The sequence below is a fragment of the Suncus etruscus genome, chromosome 8, assembly GCF_024139225.1.
Source record: "Suncus etruscus isolate mSunEtr1 chromosome 8, mSunEtr1.pri.cur, whole genome shotgun sequence".
Lineage (NCBI taxonomy): Eukaryota > Metazoa > Chordata > Mammalia > Eulipotyphla > Soricidae > Suncus > Suncus etruscus.
In genome coordinates this window covers 116878651-116906521 of record NC_064855.1, presented here as the reverse complement: position 1 = coordinate 116906521, position 27871 = coordinate 116878651, and the positions used below count along the sequence as shown (strand labels likewise).

Here is a 27871-nt window from a genome sequence, read left to right as displayed (position 1 = left end):
AATCAAAAGAATTAAAACTATTAAATGACGCACAACTGCCATCAGCTCTTTCGACAACTGTCTTCTTCTGATGGTTGGAGAGGAGATCCAAGAGCTGAGGATGCCTTAAGAAATGGGATTGCTTAATGAGTGTTTTGCATGGATTTGGTGCTTGGGTGACTGTGTTTGAATCACTTGAATAAAATTAATTTTATGACCCAGGGGAGGACACACCTATAGCCAAACAGAGTGTGTGAAAAGAAAAGTGTGAGTGTTGGGATTTGTGCAGGAATGGGGGTAGTCTGAGTTTTCCTTGAGGAACAAAATAGGTTCAATGCTTGTTACTCTCCTATTCTTCCTGGATGTGTGTGCAAGTGTGTATGTGTGTCTACCTTCGTGTGAATAAATTTGTGTAGGTGTGCTTTGCTATGTATGTATGTAGATATGTGGTGTGTGTATATGCCTATGTTGATTGCATATCTTTATATGCCTGTATGTTGATGTGTACATTTATGAATTTGAGTGGCTGTGTCAGGTTATGTCATATATATGCTTGTGACTTCATTGTTTATATTTGGCAAACTTGTGTCTATGTGTCAATGTATGCATTTGTGTATGTGTTTGTTTACATGTGTCTGCCTTTGTATGAATGTGGCCTAGGTATCATCATGTGTCTGTCTGTAAATTGGTGTGTGCCTATGTGTCTATGTTGTCTGTGCCAATGCATGTCTTTCTGTGAATGGGTGCCATTGGGTTCATATCTGTGAATTCATGTATAGTTGTATATATGTGTGTTTATTTTGCCTGTATTTGCCATGCCTTTGTGTGTCTGTGTCAATGTTTATGCATGTGTATGGTCTGTGGGTTTGTGTATGCATGTGTGTATATCTCTTGGTAGATATGGGCACCTATATTTGTATGTGTGCATCTGTCATTGTGTCTGTGTGTTTGTATGTATACATGTTATTTTACCAACACCACAAAGAGGCTTTGACTCTCATGCAGTGTTCCTCTCTCAGTGGACAGATGCCTCAGTTAGGGAGTCTCCTTGTCTGGAGGGGAGTCAGTTATGTATTTCCTCTTTCTGGCTAGTCAGGCACTGTCATGCTTACAGCCAAGTTCCCCTACCTAGTCACCTTACCTGCTTGTAGGCCCTTTATTGGGGTGTAGGGAGCATCCTTCTGCAGCCACAGCTTCTAACCACCTCTTTCTCCTCTTCCTCCTCCTCCACTCCTTCCTTGCCCACCCTCCAGTTGCCATGTACCGAGAACCATCCTTGCACGACGTGGGAGAAACGGTCCCGAAGACAGGGGTGACGCCGAGTAAAAGCACCAGCGCCTCGGCTATCATGAATGGGGGCAAACCAGTCAACAAAAGTAAGACCACATAGCCAGATCCCCCCACCGTGTGTGACTCAGTGTCCCGCTCCCGGCTGAGTGATTTGTCCAGGCCAGACATTCCTCCTCCCGGTGGCCAAGGACCAGCGCACACTCCTGGCCATCTGGAACTTTGTGGGTGCCAACCCATGAGGACCCTGCCCCGGTGGCACCCCCTCACCTAACCAGAAGGCACCGGGATACCAGCTCAACTCAGACCATGGAATGCCCTCCCAGATCTGGAATGCCTTTTTCAATCTCTTTTCTTGGACTGTGACACTTCCTGTGAATGACATCCTTCACCCGTCCAACGCCACACCTTGCCTGCTGACAGCTCCCCAGCACCCCTTTGGGCGTCCTGTTCCCGAGATCGATCTTCATGTGTTTTCCCTTCTCTTTTTGTAGCACACCGATTTGAATTTGAACTGAGTCCTTTCTAGATAGCCGCTGGACAAACCCCCCTGCTCCTCTGGACTCCTTCTTGTTTCTACAGGGATGTGGGCTCGCTCTACTCTCGGTGACCACCTTCCCCCCACTTTCCAGAATTTTCTTTCCTTTTCCATTTTGGCAGGTATTTGCCTTTCTGGACATCTTCAGGGTTGCAGTGGACTTAACTGGGCAGAGCCCTCGGGGAATCAGGGAGCCCTTCCGAAATGAGGATGGACAAGTATGGAGAGCTCTAAAGATTAGGGATGTGGCCCCAGGTCCCCCCTCACCATCGCTGACCCTGACCTTACACCCATGGCAGAGGACAGCTTGGTGAGTGAGGACAGGGTCAAATACAGCCTGTGGACACTGTTTGGTCTCCCCCTTCTACTTCTTTTGTGTGTGCGGTCTGTTTTATACATATCACAAGCTTACTGGTAATGGTGACATTTGCCTTGCCCAGCGAGCAAGACCCACTGGTTTTCCTTTTTTCTTTCCTTTTTCTTTTATCTTCTTTCTTTCCTTTTTCTTTTTTTTCTTCTTTTCTTTTTCTCTTTTGAGATAGTGGGTCCAAAGAATTCTATAGGCCTTGTAGGCCTGATCAAGGTTCATTTTCATCTCCTAATCCTCATTATTTGGGAAAAGGAAGAAAAAAATAATAAATGAAACAAACAAAAAAAATATCAGTAATTACCACTTAGGAGAATTGTGCTACCTAAATCCATTTCATATATACTCTTTCCTGTTTTTAATGACCGGAATTTAATGCCCTCCACAATTTTGGCTGCATTTCAACTCATACTCAGCAGAGCATGGGCCAAGGCGGCTGTTTTTTCCTTTCTGCAGCAGCAATGCAAACGTTAGTTACCAACTAGACTTTACTATTTTTTGGTGTTCAATGACAATTTTTAACTGAACATACTAAGAAAAATATTTTTTTCCTTTTTCTCTCTCTCTCTTTTATTTCTAGGAGCTCAGCATGCTGAGTCAGGCACTGTGTTCTCTCTCACCAGTCCATGCTTCTAACTCAGCTCCAAGCATTGAGCTCTGGAGATCTGGGTTAGAGGGGCCTTTGCTATAATCTCTGTTGAATTATTCTAGAGAAAAAAATCCAAGGCCAACCCGCGCATTCCAAGATCAGTTTTTTGTTCCATTATATCCATTTACTTCCATTTGGTTTTGCTTTCATCGCTTCCTTCCAAAGTTAATCTGCTGAACTCTTGAGTTTAAAAACACCTAGGAAGGCCATGGAGGGTGTATGTCAAATGTTCCATGTTGGATATCACATTTCAAAACGTTTAATACTAAAGTGTTTGGAAATATATTTGCTACCTGTGTGTATACTTAATAAAAGCCAATGTTTTCTTCTCAGAACAGTTCATTGATACCAAACTGAACCTCATTTATAGACCACTGAATATGGAAGGGATCAGTAGACTGGCCTTGTGTTGTTATTGACATGCGAAAGGATGAACCAATCTCTCCTCTTGTCTTCACTGTATTTACTGAGAAATTATTTTTCACTGCTTCCATACGTGTTCATGACAGTTCCCACCCAGCATTAGAGAATTTTTGGCCTGCTTAGCTGATTAAATATTTAGTATAAATTTAACTGTTTATGCTTATTTCATTTTCTTATTGGATTCCATTTTAATAAATAAAAGTTAGCATAATGTTTGAGTAGATTTATTGTTGGGAATGTTGAAATACAAAGCCCTCCAAATGGTTCCTTGAACCATTCATGATTTTTTATTCTATCATGTTAAGGCCTATTATTTTTAATAGGATAAGTTAAGTACAAGAAGGTGAGTGGTATAATAGCCCAGTTATTTAGGGTAGGCATTATTAGTCCATATATGTGACAGATTGTGAATAACTTAACTTGAAATGTTGATTAGATGGATTTATAGACATACTTCCCCCAACATATAGACATGCGCGCACGCGCGCGCGCGCGCGCGCACGCACACACACACACACACACACAAACTTATACATGTGCATCAAATCAAGCAACCCTGCCTATCTTTTTGGTAATGAACCCTACTTGCTACTTTCTTTTATCCCTTGCAAGTTTGTTTATTGGTTAAACTTAAGACAAGAGTAAGACAGATTTATTTTTGTAAATGACTGACATTTATGTAAATGTGTACCTCTATTTTTTTTAATATGAGTTGTCTATAAAGGCATTTATCCTGAAGAATAATGTCAACATTCTTCTAAGCTTTGTTTAGACATATTTCAAAGGGTCCTTGTCTTTTGTGACTTAGTTAGGTCCTTTATTTTGTGTCTCATTTCACCTCTGCATGGGACAAGAAGAGCATTGATGAACTGCATGTTGTGGGAGCCGTGTTATCAAGGATTGTTGGTATGTACTATTCAATTTACATGCAAAGAGTTTGTCTGCATTGTACAGTTTCTGTGTTTCATCAACTTTGTTGTATTCACAAATACAACATATTGAATAAACTACGTGAAATCATATTAAAAAATCACAAACAACTTTCCGTAATGAAATGGCATTGCATCGCTCACAAATACAGAGAAGTGTCATGTAAATAAATTGGTAAACTCAATTTCCCCCTTTTACCATGCCAAAGAAAATTTTCGCTCTTTGATGATACCTCTCTTGCTATTTTTCTGGGAGAAGACCCCATCAGTTTTTCCTCTCCAAAACTGATTTTGCTGTTATTAAGTGCAATCTGTCACAATTGGTGTTCTGTATAGTAAATCTGATGGAATATGTTTGTATTGACAGCCTCTATGTTCTGTATCTTTATAGACATATGTTGTCAAGTGTATGGAGCCCAATATCATATTCCCTTTGCATGAATATCTGGTATGGGAGGGTGTCTTCTATGGGTTTCTTTTGGTAAGGAGCTGATTGACTTGCTCATCCCTCAACGATGCTTGGGAATGTTCATTGTTTTGATATTTCAAGTTACACCACTTTTGTTTTGTTTGTTTTTAAAATGATTTCCTACAACTTTCTTGGAAAATATAGCAAAGATACAAATAGTTTATCCCCAGTAAAGAATAACGTGCAAAAGAATATAATTTTATTATGATTCTTGAAGAATTCAAAGTTTATTGTTCCAAGTGCTTACTCATTCTTATTCTTTTGGGGGCTGGGGGATAATTCCAACAAGAGTTTCAGTGCTTCCGAAGATTATTGTTATCTCACTCTTTAATTCTTAGCTGAGACACTCTTTTTATTTCACACCAGACCAGTTGCTTGATTAATATCCAAATACCCAAAGCCTAAAGAAGTCCATTTTTCAAAATGACCAGTATATCAGATTTGATTCTCTTACACAAACAGCAAAAAGAAAAAAAATGTTTTCTTCTTCAATATAACCATGTATCTCTTCATTTAATTTTGAATCCTATTACAGAGATGATAAACATTTTATGGAGAAATCAGTTGCCGAAGAAATTCCTATTAGAAGGAGATGGACATAGAAATCATTGAAAATAATTTTTAATTATCTTCACATGATTTCAGTATAAGTCTTTTTCTGGCATGGAGGTGGGGTGGGATGGGAAACATACCTGACCTAAATTAAAGGCATGTCAAAATCTTGATGTGAATTATGTTATTTTTGGAGTAAAATATGATCTCAGAATTTGTATCTTAGCTTACATGGACACTGTTCACATCTTGAATTATGATTATGTTTTCCATTTTTTGATAGTGAGCCTGCAAACAGGAGCTATGAGCTATGGATTATTTTGGGTTTTCAGGATTAGTGGTTCTCATACCCATCTTTGCTGATTGAGATTGTGTCTGTATTTCAAAGGCAGTTTTTCCTTTTAGTGTTCTTTTCAAGGGCCTCAATTTGTTTTAAGAATGTATAGAGAGAGTGTGGCATAGTCAGTTTCCTCTGGCTCGTGGGGTTTATGTTGAATTATATTGTAAAGTTCTTGTGGCAGAATTCCTGTGTGGTGGTGGGCCAGGTGAGCAGGGTTAGTGCCAAACACACTCTTTGCATCTTCCCTCTGTCTCTGTGAAATTTGAACAATTCCATATGATTTGTCTATTTCTCTCCCAGTAAATTTATGAATTTATTCTTATTCTTGCCCAGTCCACCCCCTTTTCTTTAAAAAAAAAAAGCTGAATTTTCTATTGTGACATTTCCAAAGCTAAGTAGGACACATTACAAATGGTAGAATTTGTCTTGATACAATCTTTTGCCTTTAATTCCCAAATTTAACAAGTAAATGCGACCATTTCTCCATAGTCTGACTCTCTTGCTAAATTCTAATCAGCAATACACAAAACATAACAGTGTACAAAAGGAGGGAAAAGAGACTAAGTTCACTTTTCAAAGGAAACTGTTCTTTAGGGATTAGTCTCATGGGAGTCATGCTAAAATTCAGTGTGGTCAATGACTTGTAGCTCAATGAACCACACGAAACAGGTTTGTTCAATAAGTGCTTTCAGTGTTGCTAAGGTATTTTCACAAATTGCACCTTGATTCTTATAGTATAATTCTCTCTCCACATCTATACATTTTTTTGAAAACCATAAATGTAGAAAACTCTTTGCTTACACGCAGCATAAGCAGGCCAACATGTTTGCTGTTAATGGAAAAGGAAAACAAGTATAGCAAACGAGGAGAAAATCAAGCACCCCTCCCCATGGCCATGTGATATTACCTATGAAAAGGCAGTTGTAACAGGGTGGCAAATTATTACAGAGCTGGAAGTCATATCCAGCATCTCATCAATTTCTGTGTCACTCAGGAGCTCATAATGAAGGTTTGGTTCCTACTCCCCCCAATTTTAAAGTATAAAAGACAAAAAAAATATCCAGACATATATGTGACCCCCAAAGCCTAAAATACTTGTTATAAGGAGGGCCTTTCAACAAAGCAAAACTCACTAGTAAGGAAAAATAAATATTATTGATATGTTAATGGCTAGATATTTTCATGAATGTTGGTACATCATCAGAAAAATGATCACAACAGTCCCTGAGCAATTATAATGGGTTATTTTGAGGGTTAATGTGCTTATTGAGGAGGAAATAATAAAACCTAGATTAGATCTTTACTGCTTCTATTCCCTCATTCTACAAAACTTATATACTAATTGGTAAACTCAGAAATAGAGGTATTTCTACTTTGGTTGCACTTCATAATCTCAGGATAAAGAGAAAAAAATTATAAATCTATTCAGATCTGTGAACACTGCTAAGATGTTCAAAATCAGCATCAGTGCAATTTTCTCTTAAATAATTTTCAATATTAAATTTTAAAGTAAACTCTGCAGGTGCATATTTTCCTTCTTTTGTGTGATTTGGCTTCTAAAGTTCAAGCCAGGACTTTAAAATACTTATGTCATTACTATTTCCAAGTACAAAATTTTCATGTTAAATGATAAGGAAATTATTTTGTTATATTATAGAAATTTACAATATATAACTCACAAAGGAAAAAGTGGAATTTTTTAGCTCTAAATAATTAAAGGTTGCCTAAGCTAATATGTGTAAGTAGATTTAACTGTATATATGTAAGGGAAGTCCAAATTATTGTACATTTTCATAAATGGATGTGAATTTCATACACAGCAAAATTCCACCATTAAGAAAATAAACATTTTGTTCCTACCACTGAGTGAATACTTGTAATTTCTACTTGAACCATCTTGTTTTTTTGTCCTCTGAAATTCTGAGATTGGTACATTATCTCATGTATTTTTCTTAATTTCTTTGTACAATTCTGCTTGCCCAGTAAATAAAGTGTTTTGCAAAAAAGTCTCCATAGAGAAGTGAGTATAGATATCAGGTCCTTTATAAATCTAATAAAGTACTGTCTTTTGAGAAGGCAAGCTACATTAAGACAACTTTTAATACAATAGTGAAAAGAAATTCTTCCTAAATACCCCCCAACCCAGTTAAAATTTCTACTAACAAGATAATTACCCCTGAATAACAATATTGTTTTGTAATAAGTGAATAAATATATATTGACACAGAGTATAAATAATGAATGTCACTATTTATTTATAATGCTTCATTGTACATTTTTCACTATTTTGTTATCTAAAGAAAATCTTCCTTAGTGAGTTTTAAATGAAATTATTCATATACCTTAGTGGCTACAGCTGACGAGCCCTATGTCTCTGTAAAGCAACCTGTGATCTAGTCCCCGGTACCCAGATATTCTGTTCTTCTCTGATTTTGTTTGTTGTTCCCAGATGGAAATGCTAAGTCAGATGAAATCCTTCCCCACTATGGTTGAGGGATTGATGTAAGGAATCATAATCATTTCCTAAGTTTCTGAAAAAGTCTCTATCATAGATAAATGCACCATTCTAACCAACTTGTACATCAGCGTTTCTCAACTTGGTCACTGTTGACCTTTGCAGTCAGATCATCCCTTGATGTGTGTGTGTGTGTGTGGGCAGGGTAATGTCCTGTGCATTATTGGATGTTCTGTAGCATCCTTTAGCCTCTACCTACCAGATGCCCCTTGCACATCCTCCCACTCCACCTAATATGACAGTCAAAAAATATCTGGACATTATCCAACATTTTCTGGGTGGTCCAGGTGCCCTGGCTGAGAACTACCGATAACAATCTTGGAAGAAAAGTTTTCAGGTCTTATGTAGACATCGGAATACTATACTTCTAGTTTTAGTTGGCACACAGAGTTTAGCCGGGCTTTTGAAATAGAAAAACATACAATTGATTCATTTGTTCGAGTGAGGATTATACATGGTTTCATTTGCACTTATATGTTCTAATAGATTAGATGAAAAAGAATTCTTCTTCTTCAGTTTGGTCTTTAGGAGTATTCTGAGCCAAGCCATATCTCACAGGCATTCCCAGTCCATCCATCCCAGCATTCGCAGTTTCCACAGCTACATAGTCCATTCCCTGTAATTAAAGAACAAGAGATCATTATTGTGATCAAAAGGCATCAAGTTAAAACATATTTTAGAAAGCATACTGTTCATCATCACTATCCCATTCCTTTTGTATTGATTTTCTATTATTCATTTCTCTTATTTTTATGATTTATTAGGCAGCTGTTGTGAGTTTGACTTTGCAAAATATTAAAGGCATTTGATATCACAAGCTATATATTACTGATCAAACAGTGTCCATCCTATATCAATTCAGTTGACCTGTTTTTTAAATATTTTCCCAATAGAGAAAAGTATAACTTCAGAGTAGAAAGTAGCAGAAATCTCCCAGCTATAGGGAGCTTGACCAAGGCATGTAATAAACAGGAATCTTATATAACAAGAACAAATAGAAAGTTGAATATTTATCCCAATGACAAAAAATTCTTTTATTTTCATTGCGAAATGAGGAGAGCAAATATACACATCTCTACTTCCTCTGTTACTTAGTTAAGCAAATACATTTTCTATCCAGTAGGACTCATAAATTTAAAAAAGTCATATTAATAATTTTGTTTCATGACTCCCTATTCCCAGGACATGCAGACATATTAGTTGAAACCAAGGAACGCATCACCATCTCTGTTCCTAAACATATTCCATTTCTGACACCATAACGTGAAATAATTGTCAGGTGAATTCAATGTTTGCTCTTCACTGCATGGCTGCTATGTATGTGAGTGAGAGATATAGAGATAGAACTAAAGATAAATAAAAAGAGTTGCAAGGGAATGGGAAGTGATACTTGTCAAAGTTCCCCAGAGATGATATGGCTGGTCTTAAATTTTTTTTTTATTTCTTTATGCTGGGCACCTAAGCCTGTGCTCACTCTTCCGTGAGCACCTTTCCTAATGTGGTCAGTTCTTGCATCCACAGAACCTCTCCTGCCCAGCCCTGCAGGGCAGTATCTATTGTGTGTCATCTGTCTGAATTGTACATTGTAAATGGAAAACAATCAGAACAGCCAATACTGCACCTGTGCAGATAAGACCATCATGCTGGTCACAGTCCCTGTCATCACAGTCGCAGAATTCTCCCGAAACATACCACTCATCAGCAGAGCAAATGCACTTTCCACAGTGACAGGAACCTGGAATCACAAAGAGTATTTATTACTTGCTGTCACTCCCCAATGAATGAACGCTTTCCAGCGAGAATTATCTTTCCTCCACACCCTGACAATAGGCTTCTAATAACCTCTTTCCCAAAGGGAAAGTTTATTGAATAGCTGGCTGCTCCCCGGGGAGCTCCACTTACTGTAATTCATAAAGGTCATCCAGGAAAGGCTTCATTATGGATCCAGACAGTGGCGATTAGCCTTCAGCAAATGGTCCCCGGCCAGGTCTGGTTGAAATGTCAATTAGAGCTGCAAATGGCTGATTCTTAGAGAGGGATTTCCAAAAACAAAAAGGTGCTCAAAAATTTGCTTTGAAGATCCATTTTTTTAATTGGATGACATCTTGAAAATTATCTGCTCTCTAAAATATCATCAAGTTCTTTTGCCAAAGATTGCATATTTTAATCAAAATACCAACTTACTCATCTTAAAAGGTTGCATCTTTGGTTACATGATTTTTCATAAAGTAGGGTTACACCTGATTCTGGGGTACTTCATTAAATGCTCATCTAGTCATTCATGTCTACCAGATTTTTTTAGCTCTCATCCATTTCAAAGTGTTGTTATTTGATGAGACTTCAGGCCACTTGAATTTCCATTATCTCACTCATTTTACTTCCTTTGATTAAAAATAAGTTGAAATAATTTAATTCACGGTCCATTTAAAATGAACCAAAATGTATATGTTAAATGGGTTCCCAAACAAAAGGAAGTTGTCCTGGTTTAAGTATCATTGTCAAGAAAAAAAAGTCCTCAAAGGACAAAATTTCTTCTAAAGTAAACCAAGTTTCAAATCAGCAAAGAAAACACACAGCATCCAAGGCATTTCCTTGGTTTGACAGTTCTTGCCAAATGTGATTCCCTTTTCTTAGAAGGTGATCTTTGTCCTACTTTCTAGGTCAGAAATTACCTTAGGAGAATGCAAAGTAGAAAAATGTATTAATGGGTTTAAGCACATCTCAGACTTAATAGGCACAAAAGATTCCAAAAGTGATGAAAACTAGTTCATGCATTTTAGCTGCAAGAATCCCATGGTCAAATGGAACTTTGGACATTTCCAAAGCCACCTTGTCTCCTTTCCCAAGGCACAGAAATAGTCTGAACTAGTTAACGTATTAAGAACCCAGGTTTAGTTTCTTCACTTCTAAAAACACTAATTTTTTTTAACTTTTATTTCCCTTTTTTCTTTTCTTTATCAAGGGTAAAGGGGGTATCCCTGGTTTTGATCAGGGCTTAGACAGGATCTGAGCTTGGGTATTACTCCTGGAGGTTTTTAGGGGACTGAACCTTGGTCAATTGCATGCAAGGCAAGTGCCTTACTTACTATACTATTGCTCTGGCTTTTGAATGGTTTTATTTAGTCTCAATGCATCTCCCAGATAATTTAGGTTGATTTGTAAAATCCTGAGCAACAATCTATGTGAGTCATAACTTAGAGATTTGATGCTTTGGCTGGGACTCTTACACAAGCTTTGGAAAGGTGACTGTTCCTTCTTCGTCTCCCACCAGTACAGGATCTCTTAATCTCAAAGATGTCTTCATCTTTAGAGACTTTCAAATTTCTAGGCATGGAAATACTCAGCATTTAACTATTTAATTAGTAACAGGTAAGCAATATATCTGCAAACAAAGAAAATGAAGTATTTAATTGGCTTTTGATTAAAGGCTCCTCAAAAAGCACCCTATTTTGTACTTTGTTTTCATGAGTGGGAAGATAAATTATTTGGAAAATTTAACTATGGTTCTTGTTACAACCATAATTATTTTCTAATATAACATCCCTTAATATTGCAAACAAGTCTACAAAGTAGCAGCAGCAGTCAATGATTTTTCTGACATCAGTAATTTTCATGGTATCTTTTCAAAGTTTTGCCACAGTTCATAAAGATCTCAAATTCTATCTCTTAAAAAGTTTGGGAAATTATTTGGACTCTGAATCTTTCCTTTAACATGTTCAGCTTTAGGCTAAACATGAGAAAAGTATTTAGAAGTATTTAGAGAGAAGTATTTCCTAAACAAAATTAAAGTGTATCTGGTATGTTCTGATGAAACTCTTGACTAGTGAGTTCCAGTCCCTAAAGTCTTCCAGTCGCTAAAATACTTAGAATGAAAAATGGGTGTTAATTTTAATGTGTGATGAGATAAATTAGATTGTTCTCTGTAAGCATGCTCCCACCCCCCGGCTGCCTGGTTCTCTGCTGCTGTCCATGCTTCTTGTATTCTAGAGGTAGGGCCGATGTCTACTGCTTGTGAAATTAGACTAAAACAGGGTGTTTACAATAACACAGGGAGAGTATTAGGACTAATTACAATAACTATTCATCGTAGCAAGCTCTGGTTGCTCTAAGAGTACAGCTCAACTTGTCTAGACCCCACTCACTCAGGAGACCCCATTCAGCCCTAAAGAGCAGCAGGTCCATCTTGGCAAGAACCTCAGGTGTTAAATTCAGAAAACCACACCACAAATCCACTTCCTTACTTTCTAAAGAACCTCCAGAATGCTCTCATCTTTCTTCTGTTTTTTTTTTTTCTTTTGTCACAAACTGCCACTTCTGGGGAATAAGCCCACCTTTTCATTCAAAGCATCTTTAGAAGTTTGGGTAAATATAGGAATTTCTCATGTCCTCAAAGAGGAGAAAATATAAGGACAGAAAGGATCAGGAGATCAGGGGATGGCCCCAGAATCCAATCTGTTCTAATCTGGTCTATTCTCCCTATCTGCCTGTTTGGCTTATTTGTGTGTGTGTGTGGGGGGGTGCATCTCACAGGAAAACCCACAGGCCCCCCAAATATCCCTATCTCTTTGCTGGTTCTTTTTCTCTGTTGAAACTAAGGAGGCCAGATGTTGGGGTGGCGGTGAAGGCAAGATGGGTGGCTGATAAGGTGAATGTGGGTGGATTTAACTAGATATCTCAGCATCACTGGAAGGGTTTCAGATGACACTTCAGAACTTTTGGTTAGAGTCACTATCACCCCCAGAGAATGTGAGAATAGAGAAACTGGATATAGGCTGAGGTTGTCAAGCAAAATAAATAAATAAATAAATAAATAAATAAATATGGTTTTTTTGTATCCTTGAAACAAATAGATAATTTCCCCCCAAACAGTTACACAAACCAGTGGCCTATGAATGCCATCATGTAGTCTGCCAAGGTAGCTAAACTTCAGGGAGATCTGACTTGAGGCTCATTTCTCTGATTATTTCAGGCTCCCATATGAAATGCATCCCTCCCCTTATAAGTTGGGACTTTTCTTTTCCTGCATCAAGCCTGACAAAATGCTGCAACCCACCATCTCAGCAGGCAGTTTCCACAATTGTACCAACTCCTCCATCTGTTCTGAAGGTCACAACAATGTCTCTTGTTTTAAATTTTTCTATGGAGTGATTTATTGTCTTGGCTATAACTTTGTAAAGAAATAAAATGCTATTTCTTCATCGTCTACTGAAGTGATGGCTTTATTTTCAGCTCGTAAGAAGCCTGTCTGCGAATGTTTCATAAGAAACAGGCTTTGTGGGTGGAAACTCTTAGCTGGTGTGTGTGTGTGTGTGTGTGTGTGTGTGTGTGTGTGTGTGTGTGTGTGTGTGTGTAAACTCAAGAATCTTCTTATCACTCTGCCTCATCAAGAAAGGAAAAGAACTGTTTCCTTGGTCATGATCTGGGTGAGGGATTTTCTATTTATAAATTAAAAAAAATTACTGGGATTCTGGCAAATGTGTGAGATCGATCCAGAGATGGGTGTTATCAAACTCATTTATTTTTCCTGACATCATGTTGAAGATGTGTGGTATATTTGATAAGGTATTGAATTTAATCCTCAGGTTCCAACACCAGAACACTGGAGAGATGCAGGTTGGAATTAGATGGTGCTCTAAAAAATAATTCACTTAAACACACACACACACACACACACACACACACACACACACAAAGAGCTTTTGATGAGTTCCCCACATTACCCTTCACTCCTAGCAGGCCAAATCCCCAAGTCCCCGGCTCCCAGGACATCCAGAAAATGTAAGGACTGACTTCCTCTACCATCGGTGAGACCATCCTGTCTCAACACCAGACCAATGTGTACATTCAAAGATAATTCCATCCAATGCATATATTGATTGAGGTAGAAACAGACAAATCCCATACTCCCACAATAAGGGACCTTTCCTGTGGTTCCTGGGGAATGTGGATAGGTTCTCTCTTCCATGAGGACTGGTTTGTCCTCACCATTCTTTATGCCTGCACTGATCAAGGGCCACTTACTTTCTTCATGGTCTATCTCTGATTCTTCCAAAATGGAGAGAAAGAAGGAAACTCCATCCATGGCTGCCAATCATAGGGATGTCCATAATATTCCCTAATTTGAACCTTAAAATTTGGAACCTACAAGGCTACTTAAACTTAGCAAAGACTGAACCTGTCTTCCTCTGGTGAATCAAACCATTCAAAATATGTGCTTTCAACATTTCACCAGGCTCTAGGTGTCTCCTCACCTCCTCCAAGCCAACCAATTAGAAAGCCATTCACTAGAAAGGCATTGACTAAAGAAACCTCCTGCTTTTGTTTTAACGGATTGCTTTGGGGGTCAGTATGGAGTCAAATGGCTTTTTTAAATGTTGAATGCATGATGCTAAAAAAAGAGCTTCTTCAAATGGAATCACAGGCATTTATTTCATTTTTGTTGTGACTGCCACTTGGCTTCATCCTGTCTCTGCACTCAGGAATTATTCATTCCTGGCAGGGTGTGTGGGAATCCTATGTGATGGCTGGGATCAAATCCCAATTGGGCACATGCAGGGCAAGGATGATCACCTCTGTTCTAGTTCTTTGGCCTCCTGGAATGACTTTAATAAAGTTATTTATTGCTTAGACTCCTTCCACTTCCTGCATGAAAGAGTTTAGTGCATCGGTCTGCACTTCACTCTGGGGAGCCTGACTTCATTTCCCACTTTGCCTGCAGCTGGATAGAACTTACTGGAAAACTGCTAAGAGACAATGCTGAGGCTTCAATGCTGTCTAGGAAACAGACACAATGAAAATTTGCTGATTGTTGTTATTGTTTTGGTTTGGAGCCACCACCAGCTATGCTCAGGCTTTACTCTTGACTCCATAGTCAGGGATCTCTCCTAGCTTGGAAGGTATAAGTGGTTCTGGGGGTGGGGGTGGGGTCACACCTGGGTGGAACACATATCAGACTGTGCTATTATTCCAGCTCCTGGATATTTTATAAAATAAGCAACTATAAACAAGCATAATGATCTTAAAGTATGAATAAGTGGCCTTCTTCAGAGGAGTTCCAGGAAAAGTTGAGGCCATTAGTATCTTCGCAGAAAACTGAGAAGTAACTACACTGAAGGGTTTTGTGTTGGAGCAATTCTTAGATATAGATACATAATTCAGACATTCTCAGTTCTGTTCCTAATGCAAAACACTTTACCCTTGGATCTGATGGCCTTCCTCTGTCCCACCTTCACTGGGAATTTCCTTGCTTTATGCCCATTCCAACTTTATTCCATTAATCACATTATTTTTGCCCAAGCCCCCACTTTTTCTCTTCCTTTCAACACCCTTTCCTTCTTTTTGGAGAAAGCATATGTTTCCAGGAACCAAGTTTCTTAGAGCATTGGATGGGTGAAAAGTATGTTTGGGACTTGGACAGAGATTGAATTGTAAGTGAGAACACTCAGCCCATAGCATCCTCTTGGAATAGATTTGAGTGGCACCAAACAGTGGTCATTGCATCATTGCATCAGAGAGATGTCCCCTGCTAGAAGCACAGTCAGTACAAATTTGCAAATCTTATTCCAACACCAAATTTGGGATTGTCTATTGAAGGAATATGCTCTTATCAATTTTCTGCCATTTTTTTCTGGCACTGTGTGTGGTCACACATCATTTGCTTTGAAGAACCAGCCCCTTTCACCACATAACATTGACTTAGGGAAAGAGGAAAGCAATAGATTCTGTTTAGGGACTTATTATCCCAAAGGGGTCTCATCCGTGTACCATCCTCCAGAATTCGTCAGGGATCCACTGCGCTTACTAAGGAAGACAAAGAAATGCTAATCCGGGGGCCGGGCGGTGGCGCTAAAGGTAAGGTGCCTGCCTTACCTGCGCTAGCCTAGGACGGACCGCAGTTCGATCCCCGGGCATCCCATATGGTCCCCCAAGCCAGGAGCGACTTCTGAGCGCATAGCCAGGAGTAACCCCTGAGCGTCACCGGGTGTGGCCCAAAAACCAAAAAAAAAAAAAAAAAAAGAAAAAAAAAAGAAATGCTAATCCTACTTCAGGCTAGGTAGGTCTTGGAAGGAAAATGCCACAGCTTCTAGAATTGTATAAAAATGGTCTTCCTGTCAAGAACTAGTGATCCAAAGAACTGGAACCCTCTAACAACCTAGGGGCAGCATGTCAACCATTGGGCTTCTGGAATCTTCTTAGCTATTTTATGAGTCACCAACTAAGACTAAGAGAACCAAGACAGCATTGTTGATGAGTTCAATTGCACAACAAGAACAAAAGTTTAAGGTGCATTGTTGGAGTTAAGATGAAATATCTGACTCACAGGTCAACAACATTGAAATCATGAGACCAAGCCTAGAACAAACAAATTTAAAATGGTGCCTGTTGTGATGGGAGCTTGAAGGGGGAGTGTGGAATGGACTCTGGGAACATAGGTATAGGGAGGTTGGCACTGGTGGTGGGATTAGTGCTGATATATTATATGTCTAAACCTTTATGATGAATAACTGTAAATGACTATGCTTTAAAATAAAATTAACAAATAAGGAAAGGAATATAAAGTATCTTTAAGAATTTCTGTGAAAAAATCCAGAAAAACATGAGATAATTGAGGCCTTTAAAATAGTTCCTATTTGTATCAAATATTTCTCATTTGTATCTCAGTTATTTTCTGTTAGTCTTGTTTTACCATTGCCTTCCATTTGTTTTTGTGCCCACTCCTTGGGAAGGGGCTTGAATTGGATTTCAATAAATGGAACTCAGGAGAGCTTAGCTGGGGCTGTCATTTAGGCTTGTGGTTCCGTGTATGGAGTAACTGACTGATGGATGAACAGGTTGTAGTGTGAGTTCTCTTGTCTGCTATATCCTCTATACCTGTGTGCATTACTTATTGATGGGAATTGTTCCCTAACCAACTTCTCCTGTTCTCCCTGGATAGGGGGTATGGGATATCCCCTTCTCTTCTGAGAACTGTGGGCTAACCAAACCTCAACCCAACTCCGAAAGAACGTCTCATTACAAATGATGTATATTATCTATATCTATATGCAAAGTTATAATCTATATGTATATATAATACATATAACAGAGGTGAAGGCGTAGGACTTGTTTAGGCATAGGCCTGGTGATTTCTCAAGCACTGCAGTTAATCGCTGGTACCATAAAACCTGAGCAGTTCTGTATTTTCTTCTCTTGCATAGAACTAGTAGTTACATGAGCTAAGGACCACTGGTGGTATCCAGCACCTCATGAGTCCCGTTAGAAGATTCTAGCTCTGATCCTCTCACCCTAATATTACAAAAAGAAGTTATGCAGAAACATCAGAGTGGATTTAGATTTGCTAGTATTCTTTGTCTTTTCAGGGTAAAAAATAAAAAGATCTGTCTCCATAGAGGCCAGAGGGCCCTGAGTGGGATTGCTTTTCTTCTGGAACTTGTGTCTCTTCTAAATGTTTGATTGGGTTGGTGGAACTCGGCCAATCAACCTGCAAATTTTCATTACAAAACAAGCTTGCTTTTTAAAAAAAATGCGAAAGAAATGTGATTGCACAAGTTTTCTTGGAAAATTGGCGCTAATTAGGCCAAAAGAACTAAGAGCAGAATTTCAAGATAGAGATATTTTTAATTTGTTGTTATTATTAATTTATTGGTTTGTTTGGGGGAAACACCTTATGGTGCTCAGGGTTTACTTATAGATTTGTACTCAGAAATCACTCCTCAAAGGTTCAGAGATTATATGGGATGCCAGGAAATAAGCCCCTGTCCACTATGAGCAAGGCAAGTACAGTAGCCACTGTAATAATGTTCAGGCTTTAATTTTAAATTTTTCAATGAAATGTAAGATTTTGTCTCTTGGGCTCTCTCTCCTGACAAACTCCCTTACCATGGCCTTCACCTGGACATTTTTGGACTCTACTCTCTGAAAGTAAAGTTGGACAGGACCAAATTCAGTATTGGCCCTTTAAAAGCTTCTCTCTTCCCTCTTCTGCAAGGGTGTGCTGTGACCTCAAATAGGGATAATTTGGCTCAGCAGAGCTCAGACCTTTTGACTATATTTCCTTGTCTTCTCCATTATTTTCAGTTTGTTGCCTGTACTTTGCCATTTTTTAAATATAGCCGCCCCACCAATAGTGCTGAAGGGGAGGAGAGGATGAAAGGTCATTCTTAGAGTTGTTCTACCTGGTGGTTCTCTAATGGATAGGTGTTCAGGCTTAGGGCAAGAGACCAGGAGGTCCAAGGATACACCATAGGGATTCACACCAGTCTGGCAGAAGCTCTGCTCCTTCCGGCCCAAACTGAGTCCTTTAACCTTTCTTCTCTATGAAAATTTCTATGACTTGGGAATTGAAGAAGAGGATGCAAGGTCATTCTTAGAGTTTTTCTACCTGGTGGTTCTCTAATGGATAGGTGCTCAGGCTCAGGGCAAGAGACCAGGAGGTCCGAGGATACACCATAGGGCTTCACACTAGTCTGGCATGAGCTCTGCTCCTTCAGGCCCAAACTGAGTCCTTTAACCTTTCTTCTCTATGAAAATTTCTATGACTTGGGAATTGAACACTCAAATGGTGCTCAGAGTTTGCTCCTGGCTCTGTGCTCAGGAATCATTCCTGAAGTGCAGAGGGGGTGCCAGTGATCAGACCTATGAGCAATTGCCACTTCACTTTCTCATGATCTGATATGTAACTTGTTCCCCCATTTCCATCCTCAATGTCGAGCTTACATGTGACCAGCATCTTTCCTCATAGAGAGATGACAATACATCTAGCGCACACAGGTCAAGAAGTCCTTTGTGCCTAATTAGGATGGGTCCCTTAAAATATCAACACCCATGCAGGCTGGACAGGAACCCAGTGTTCGCAGGCAAGCCTGTGACACAGTCAGGAGCCCATCTGACACCCACAATGATACTCACCCTTCCCCGAGCACAGTGTGCCGTCTGCTGACTCACACAAGCTCATGCTTTGTTCCTCCGTCAGGTTACACTTGCGTGGGTGCTGGCAGAGTTGTCCAAACCAGCCTCTCTCACAAACGCAGCGGCCACAGGAGCATGAGCCATGGCCTGCAAAGGAATCCAAAGTAGGGTAAGAGGAGGAGATGGAAAAGGTGATGGAAGAACCAGCAATGGAAGAAGAGCACTCCAGAAAGAAGCTTGTCAGCCCAAAGATTCCATCTCTTCTCATGCCTTGGATGCAGGGTCATAATCATAGGCAATGGGTAAAGAGAATCTGAAATCATTCTCACTGGCATCATACAGTCGAATAGGCACAGGAGAAGGATGCAGGAATGAAGGGAAAAGTGAAATGATGTAGGAGGGGATTTCAATGTCCTTTCAAAATATAAAAATCTTCCTGGTTTTGCCTGCCTGTTTGGCGTCTCATACCTCTCTGCAATGTGCTCACTGTGAGGAATATAGCTCAGATGGCAGGGGAAGACATCTGCCATTGCTTGAAATGTTGGTGGCTGGCTTTCCTAGGGGTTACCAGTTGAAAACAAAAATCAACTCCCCATGAATGGTGTAAGACTTGATGTGTGAACTTCTCTGTACTAAGAAGAGATATATGTAGTTGGATGTGGAGTCATATGCTGCCATCTCCAAATAGTTTGAGCAAGAGATTTATTTCCTAGAAGGAGCATTAGGATGAGGGGAGGTGGATTTGTGAAAAGACAGGAACTTGAATGAAGGGGGAGCACAGGAGAGTTCTAAATTCCCCAGTTCTTCTCCAAGGACTAGGTAGAATGTTAATCTGCATGGTGCTGGTGCCTATTATTGTATCTCCCTAACAGACCTTCCTCTGTCCCCTTCTGGTGTCCCCATGGTGTCTTCTCTGAACAATCGAGAATATGCAAGCTAAGTTCTCTCTCACTGATGCTGCCCATTGTACAGGAATAATTTTATCCATCATTTGGTTTAAAAAAGAAATAACAGGATCTCTGATAGAGTTTATTTATACCTGGGTGTGCCTCCTTCAACAGTATAATCCTTTTAACCCATCCATCTGGATTCTTTTGTCCAGAAGCCAAGGAATCTGCTGGGTTAAATCCCTCCCTCATCTTCCTCTTAGGGAATGTGACTATTGGAAAGAATCTTTTCCTACGCTAATAACCTAGTCCCACTCTCCTTCTGCTCCTGTCAGCTTTCCATTTTGTTTTCCTCCAGGCTAGTACTTACTTGGTGAACTGCACTAAACATGAATCATTTAATAAAACCAACGAGATCTCTAAATTTTACATTGTTTTATTTACAACACTATTTTTTGGCTCTTTTATTTCTCCATCTGTTAGATGATTGTTTGGTTCATTGATTGTATATCCTCTGATGAACCCAGAACCCAGAGGAGTGTGGTTAATTTGTACCTAGTGCCAAGACCCTATGCTATTGCATAGAAGTTGCAAGATTAGGGAGACATCCAGAGCCATCTCCCAATTTTTCCTCATGTTGTTTTCTATCACTTGATCCTGGTATTTGTTTGTTTTTGGGCCACATCTAGTGACACTCAGGGTTACTCCTGGCTATATGCTCAGAAATCGCTCCTGGCTTGGGAGGCCATATAGTAAGCCAGAGGATCATACTGTGGTCCGTCCTAGGCTAGTGTGGACAAGGCAGACGCCTTATCCTTGTGCCACTACACTTGCCCCTGTTCCTAGTATTTGACACGTCAAATATTTGGAATATTTGGTACATTGTGTTTGTATGAGTTGTACTCTACTGCAGACTCCTATGTCATCACTTGTCATCACATTCCATTTAATTTATCCCTTTCTATTTTTTGCCTACACCTAGTACTTCTAACTCTGTGCTCAAGGATCACTCCTGATGGACTCAAGAACCAATTGGGATGCTGGGGATCAAACCTGGGTAAGCCACATGCAAAACAAGAGCCCTACCCACTGTTCAATCACTCGATTTGACTTATTTCGTCTAATTAATACATTTTTATTCCTTTTATTTTTTTCTCTGCACTGTTTACTGTCAAATCTCTGCAAATTTTACCTTTGTTCAGCAAAATATTAATGTATATATATTCTCAATAGAACATTTTGTCAAATTCTAGGGGGAACAACATGGGGCCTGATGGACAATGTGATTCCTGCCTTACTCCCAGAGACATATGAGCTCATTATTTAGGCTGCTCAGCTCTCTGCATTGACCAATGCCTTTCTGTCTAGACCATTTGTTCTGTTCAGACCTTCAAGATTAAACCTTGTTCCATCTGCTTTCTCCTGCTCTCAGCTCGGCATGAGTAAGGATTTATTCCTGGCCAATGAATATTTATTAGCAATTCACTGCTACAATTAAATTAACCTAACTACACATAAACTTTGGTCATACTTTTCTATACATGGTGTGCAATCTAATTTCATAAAAACCCTCTGAGCCAGATCCCCCCATTGTTTCAACTATCCATTAAACATCTATCCATTATCCATTAAAGCTCTACAGATGGAGTTATCATACCCTCATCTCCCCATCTCACAGCTCAACCACTAACCTCTAGTTTCTGTGGCTTTGATGTCACTTTCTCCCATAGTGCCTTAGTGCCTGTGCATTTTATTTTGGAAAGTAAGTTATGGCTACCAATTTGATATATCCAGTTGCCTTCATGTCTTTTTTTTTTTTTTTTGATGTTGTTGGTTAGCTGCTGCATAGTTTAAAGATATGCATTTGATATTCACCAGCACTTTCTTTCTCAAAACTTTTCTCCTATATTGGGTTTTAACGTCTCATCTTGTCTGTGCTCCTTTGTTTATTACTCTGATGTCTACTTTTGTTTCTGACCCAGTTATTTAAGGAATCCCCAGCTGGCCTATCCTTAATCATCTTCTTTTGTCTCTCTACAATCCAATTTTTGAAAAATTCAACCACTTCTAAAACTTCATTTAAGCACACACAACACAAAAAAACACAGGGCTGGAGTTCCAGTTTAGAGCTCTCCTAAATTTCCCTCTAATAATTCATGTTAGACTTGCATCCAAAATTGTCACTTCATCTCTGTGCAGATAATTTCCAAAGAAGCATTTTTGTGATGTACAATTTCTAAACTGAGTGACATGAAAAATTCAGGAGACAACAACAACAAAAAAGCAAAAAGCATTTATTTTGGATCAAACAAATTTTAACTTGGGCAAAATCCTGAGAAGGAGCAAAAGAGATAAAAAAATTTAGTGAGAAAAATGAAGAAAGTGGTTTACCAAAAATATTCACCATTATCTACAAGCTTGAACTCTTCTTGCCTATAGTTTGCTAACTCCACCCACTAGCAAAATAATTTGTAGTCATCATCCCTAAATAATCTTCTTATTGTTTCTTAAAATGATTCTTTGGTTTCAGAGCTCTTTTATCCATTTTAAACTAGAGAAATAATATAAAGTCTCTGTAAAGGAGGTCTGACCCATTAAATGACTCATATCACCTTTTTACACTTTTAACGGCATAGCTACCCTTCAGCTAACCAGCTCAAAATATTTTAAATCATGTTCAAATGTCATTAGTTCTTCCCTGGTTCTCTTTTATAGACTTGCTAGATCCTGATTAAGCTAAGTTTGCAAACTTTTATCTGATAAATTAGCATCATAAATCTTCCCATGGTATTTTCTCTGGTATTCTTGTTTTAAGTTTCATATAATACAATTTTACTAGCCTATGAAATGTCATTCTAGTCTTACCTGATTCCATAATGTGTATGCGATAAAGTTTACTTATGCAAACCTTCCTTACATTTTCAAGTCCTAAAATAAATTCCCTGGCTATTCTCAACTTTGCCTCTCTTCTCTTTTCCCTTGACATATAGTCCCTAGTCTAATTCAATGAGTTTACTTTATTCCTTCCACATTTCCACAATTTTAATTATATGTTCTTTGTGGATAGGAGAGACATCTCTACTCACACATTCAGATCCTGCTGAGATTTCTAATCTCAGAAAATGTGCCTACAATTCTTGAAAAATATTCAAATATCTTAGAAGGAAATTCCTCTTCTCTTTCTTGAACTTTTATCTGAACCATCTTGTTTTTGACCTCCATTATAAAATATTTTGTGTTTATTTTATGTGGTTAATTGCTGCCCAGAGAACATAGTAATCTTTAGAAAGCTAAGCACACATTCTGCCTGTCAGTATATTCTCAAAAAATATTGTAAATTGGGTGTTTATTTATTAAACAAAATCTGCTTCTTCTTTCTCCCAATACAAATTGCATCTGAGAAGGCTCCACTAAATCCAGGACATATTTCCAAATCTTCTGGTTAATGAATTGTCAATCAAGGACATCTGGCAGTTCTTAGGTGACTCTGTTTCTATTTATTTATTCTTTAAAATAAGCTTAAGAGAGTCTCTCCTAAGAACCACTTACTCAATGGTACTTTCACAATATGTTATGCCCTGAGTTTTCCAGCAGAACACTTAAAGTAAGATAAACTTAATTATTTTAAAGGCTTCATCTTTAGAGGCAGATAATCTGGATGAAAAACAAACAAACAAAAGTTATCGAGAGCTAAAATATTTGCCAGTGCCTTGCAACTATTAGCTTCCAATGTTCTTGTTTCTTGCTGTCTCTGGACTAGCAAGAATGATCATCAATATGACATAATTGGAATAAATTCATCTTTATGGCAGAGAAAGACATCTGCATTCGACTGAGGGTAGAATTGAGAATAACTCAATGGGTCCTCACAGTAATTTAATGTAGATTTTTTATATGCAAGGATATATAAGACAGTATTCCATTTATTAGCTCATTTATCATTTCCAGCCACAAAGTTAACTTGGCATCTAGCCCAGACAATGATCAAAGCTCAGTGGAACTGAAATGATTTGTTTTGTCATTTACATTGTTCCCTTTTACTTAAAATTTTTAATCAAGCTTTCAATAGTGCCTTTTTATAAACCAATAACTTACCCATCTATTCAAAGATAGTTACTAGGCATTATACCAGCTCTCTTTTCATAGTTTGTATGAATTACTAGAGCAAAAATTAACAACAAACAAGTATACTCAATTTACAAAATAAGAAAGATGATATCTAATATATTTAAATCTTAAGAAGTAAGAACACTATTAAGTAGAATCATCAGGGAACTTCTCTAGAACACTCAAGGGTGGTGTTAGTTGAAAAAGAGTCAGATAACCACTAGTCTACAAAAGATAATGAGAACGTCATGAAATGAGAAAGTGCTTGGCATATCACGGGCAGTGGAAAGAATCAATATGTTTGAAGCATTATGAGTCAGACCTAGCAGAGTCAGAAATCAAATAGGAGAATCACTCAAAAATGAGAACATAAATAGTATTCTTGGTTTGGCTTAAATTTTTGAATCGTTTGAATTTTATTCTAAGAGGAACGAGAAGTTAGTGTCCGTGGGCAAAGCAAGAGAAAGAGGTGACACATCTATAATTTGAAGATTCATTTTGGCAGCAGTTAGCAATGATGAAGGTGTGTTGGAAGGAAACGAGTAGGGAGAAAGTGAGAGATATTGTGCAGCTGTCATCGTAGTGAAAGACCACAGAGACTGAATGTGAAGGAGGGGAGTGTGTAGAAATTCACCTTGGGGAAGAGGATATGGGGCTTTCTGTTGGAAAGGACAGGGCAAGTTATAAAGAATTTCTGAGTTTTGTGGCTGCCAAAATATTGCAAATAATTATGCTAATTATTCAATATAAAATCTTCAGAAAGGAGAGGTGTAAGGAAAAATATCATTTCTGCTGGGTGTTCTTTTAATTAAGATTATTTGTAGGGCCAGAGCTATAGCACAGTGGGTAGGCATTTACCTTCCCCTGAGTACAGGGCTAGGATAACCCCTTAGCACTGTTAGATGTGACAGAAAAAAGTGGGTGAGGTCACAACCAGATGTGCTCATGGATGGCTCTTGAAAAGATTCAGGAAACCATATGGAATTTTAGGGATTGAAGCCGGGTTGGCTGTGTGCAAGGCAAGTTCCTGTAAGCTTTTCTACCAATCCAGCCTCTGTTTAAAATTAAGTTTGAGAGAACAAGTTAAACTGTTGACACAAACCTGGTATTCAGAAGTAAGGTTGGGCTTTCTGGGGATTCCAAAAACAGATGACTTGTATAACTTTTCCATAAAAGAATATGCCTAGGGCAAAGAAAGTTTGGGGAAATACCCACATTGAGAGATAGGATATAGGAGGAAAACATAGACTGAAAGAAGAAATTTCTAGTCAAGAAAGAGGAAAATGATGGGTAAGGCATTTGCTTTTTTTGTGGCCAACCTGGGTTCAAGCCCTGGCATCCCATATGAACCCCTGAACCTGCCAATAGTAATTTTTGAGCACAGCATCAGGAGTAACCCCAAATTCCACCAGGTGTGATTCCCCCCCCACAAAAGAGAGGAAAATACAAATGTGCTGTATTTTAAACAACAAGGTAGAGCCTTCTATAAGGAGATCTTCTAGTGAAGCATGCCTGAAAATGGAGTTAATGCAAACTCAAAAGCTAACTAAGTATACAGTGACTTCATTTGATCAATTGGACATGGACAGTGGGATGCAACAACTTGGGGGAAAATTATCTACATATAACTTTCAGTGAGAAAATCTTTTGTTGAGGTAAGATACACTGTTGAAGTTCCTTTGCATACCAAGTGTATATTCTAGGTCATTCTAGATAACAGGACCAGCCTAAGGAGCCATTAGGTTACACACTGTAGCTACCTTCAACAACTTATCCAGTTGTGATCTAGGAAGCAATTTCCATTCAATGTTTATTTCTGGTTCTACTCATTTTCTTGAGTTGCCTTGGATCTGGAACTCCCATTACCAATTTTTCTTCCTGTTCCTTTCCCCACACCAAATAGTCACCAAAAAATATGCCAGTCTTGAGAATTGTCTTGAGAATTCACCAAAAAAATGTTAGTCTTAAGAATTAGATACTGATCACATATAAATTATTAAACGGATTAATTATACTTTAGAGTTGCAGTGTGTGCATTCCACATTCTAACTAGTGGTTAAACGGGTCACCAATGGCTGATGTGTGAACTGATGTAATAGAGAGCATTTCCATCAGCCCCGAATGAACCATGATGTACTAGATAAACATCTTTTCTCATGAAGTATCTTGCTCTGAGACAGACATATTTCCTTAAACACTGCAATTATTATTCTCAGTTGGTTACATGAATGAGTACTGATTATGTCAGATATTATTATCTGCTTGATATTCTTTTCCTCTTGTTGATAATAGGAAGATCCAAGTTTTTGTTTTTCCTAGGAGATGAGACTTCTAATAGAGACTCCTCTATTAGAAAAAATGAGTACCTCCTAACATTGTCCCTGGAGCATGGCTTTGGTAGACAAGCTATAAGAGAAAATCTATGGGGTGAGATGTGTAGGAAAAAACAACACCTTTCAGTGGAAAAAATGAAACAGACTCAACCAACATGGTTTCTGAATTTTGTCCTCTTTCTTTTCTGGAAGACGGGCTCTAGGACTCTAGATTTTCAAAGTGCATGAGGATACTGGGATGCTATGGCAGGAGAGAAGGTTGAATACAAGTGGGTTTTCATTTATGGTATGTAAAAAAGGACTGATGATAATATTCAGAGATAATAGATATGAGGGCCAGTAGGCCCATGGTAGGAAGTTCAACATAAAGCGTTAGGGAGTTAAGTGAGGGCAGAGAAGGGACCACTATGACAATGACTGCTGGAAAATACTCTGGACAAGAACTGGGTACTGAAAGGAGGGAAAGTGATATGCATGGTACCTCTTCAGTAAGAATACTGCAAAACAAGTATTGCAAATATGCAAACAATATTGAAAAACAAAATGTCTAAAAGGAAAAAATGGAAGAGCAAGACAGGAAGAGAGAGAGAGAGATAAAAGAAAAATGCTTATCTTAGAGGCAGAAAAATGGGAGGGTAGGAGGTAAAATGGGGGCAATGGGAGCAGAAATTGTGCACTGGTGAAGGGTGTTGGGAAATATTTGACAAACTCAAACACAAACAACTTTGTAACAGTGAAAAATTATCCAACTGTATTATAAGCAATCTTATAACCACAGTGTTTAAATAAAGTACTTATTTATTTATTTATTTATTTTGGTTTCGGGGCCACATCTGGTGACGCTCAGGGGTTACTCCTGGATATGTGCTCAGAAATATCTCCTGGCTAGGAGGAACATATGGGACACCAGGGATAGAACCCAGATCCATCCTGGGTCAGTCGCATGCAAGGCAAATGTCCTACCACTGTGCTATGGCTCTAACCCCATAAAGTACTTTAAAAAAATGATTTGATTTGTTCTGTGATGACATTTAGCTAATCACCCAATATCTGTTCACTACATAATATCCACATATCCACATGCAACCAGCATGTTCTTTGTACCCATTACTGTCATTAATCACTCTCATAGAATGAAAACATGTGAACTCAGGCAGGAGTTCTTGATTTTAAGATGCCACCTCTGAGCATTTTTTCTACTGATGGTGCCAGCCAGCAGAGGCAGGAGAGGCCTGACCATTGGGCTGAGGCTGCTCAGGGTGCGAATCCCAGAGGCCCAAGGGGTCCCTCTCAGGCAGTGAGTGTGCCTTCAGATTATAGCTCTGAATGGAAGAACTCCCTGAAGAAATGTGAACTGACCATGTAATGAAGAGGAGACTCTTCATTATCCCTTCTTGCTTCTTAAATTGGACTCCTGGGCAGCTATTCCAGGAACATAGAGGAACAGAGATAAGTAATAAGCAGGCTATTCCTTGTTTTCATCCATAGATCCAAGAGGTAGTGGTGAAGTGTCTCATTAAGCTGCAATTGGCCAAAACAAATGCATCAGCTAGTGTTGACTTTATACTTCTTAAACCTTAAAATCATA

General features: G+C 38.7%; 2 protein-coding genes across 3 annotated transcripts in view; one reads left to right on the top strand and one right to left on the bottom strand.

The window, feature by feature from the left end:
- FGF14 (fibroblast growth factor 14) overlaps positions 1-2720 on the top strand; it is a 583803-nt gene extending 581083 nt beyond the window's left edge. For both annotated transcript variants that reach the window (XM_049778631.1, XM_049778632.1), the window contains exon 5: positions 1233-2720. In XM_049778631.1, the coding sequence (XP_049634588.1) occupies positions 1233-1369 (137 nt within the window). In that variant the 3' untranslated portion in view covers positions 1370-2720. The remainder of the gene's footprint in view (positions 1-1232) is intronic.
- A 5785-nt stretch (positions 2721-8505) lies between these two features.
- Positions 8506-27871, bottom strand: part of ITGBL1 (integrin subunit beta like 1) — a 276453-nt gene continuing 257087 nt past the window's right edge. Inside the window, exons 9-11 of the mRNA XM_049778625.1 lie at positions 18957-19103; positions 9670-9783; positions 8506-8664 (exon numbers count right to left, since the gene is read on the bottom strand). Coding sequence (XP_049634582.1) covers positions 8573-8664; positions 9670-9783; positions 18957-19103 — 353 coding nt within the window. The 3' untranslated portion in view covers positions 8506-8572. The remainder of the gene's footprint in view (positions 8665-9669; positions 9784-18956; positions 19104-27871) is intronic.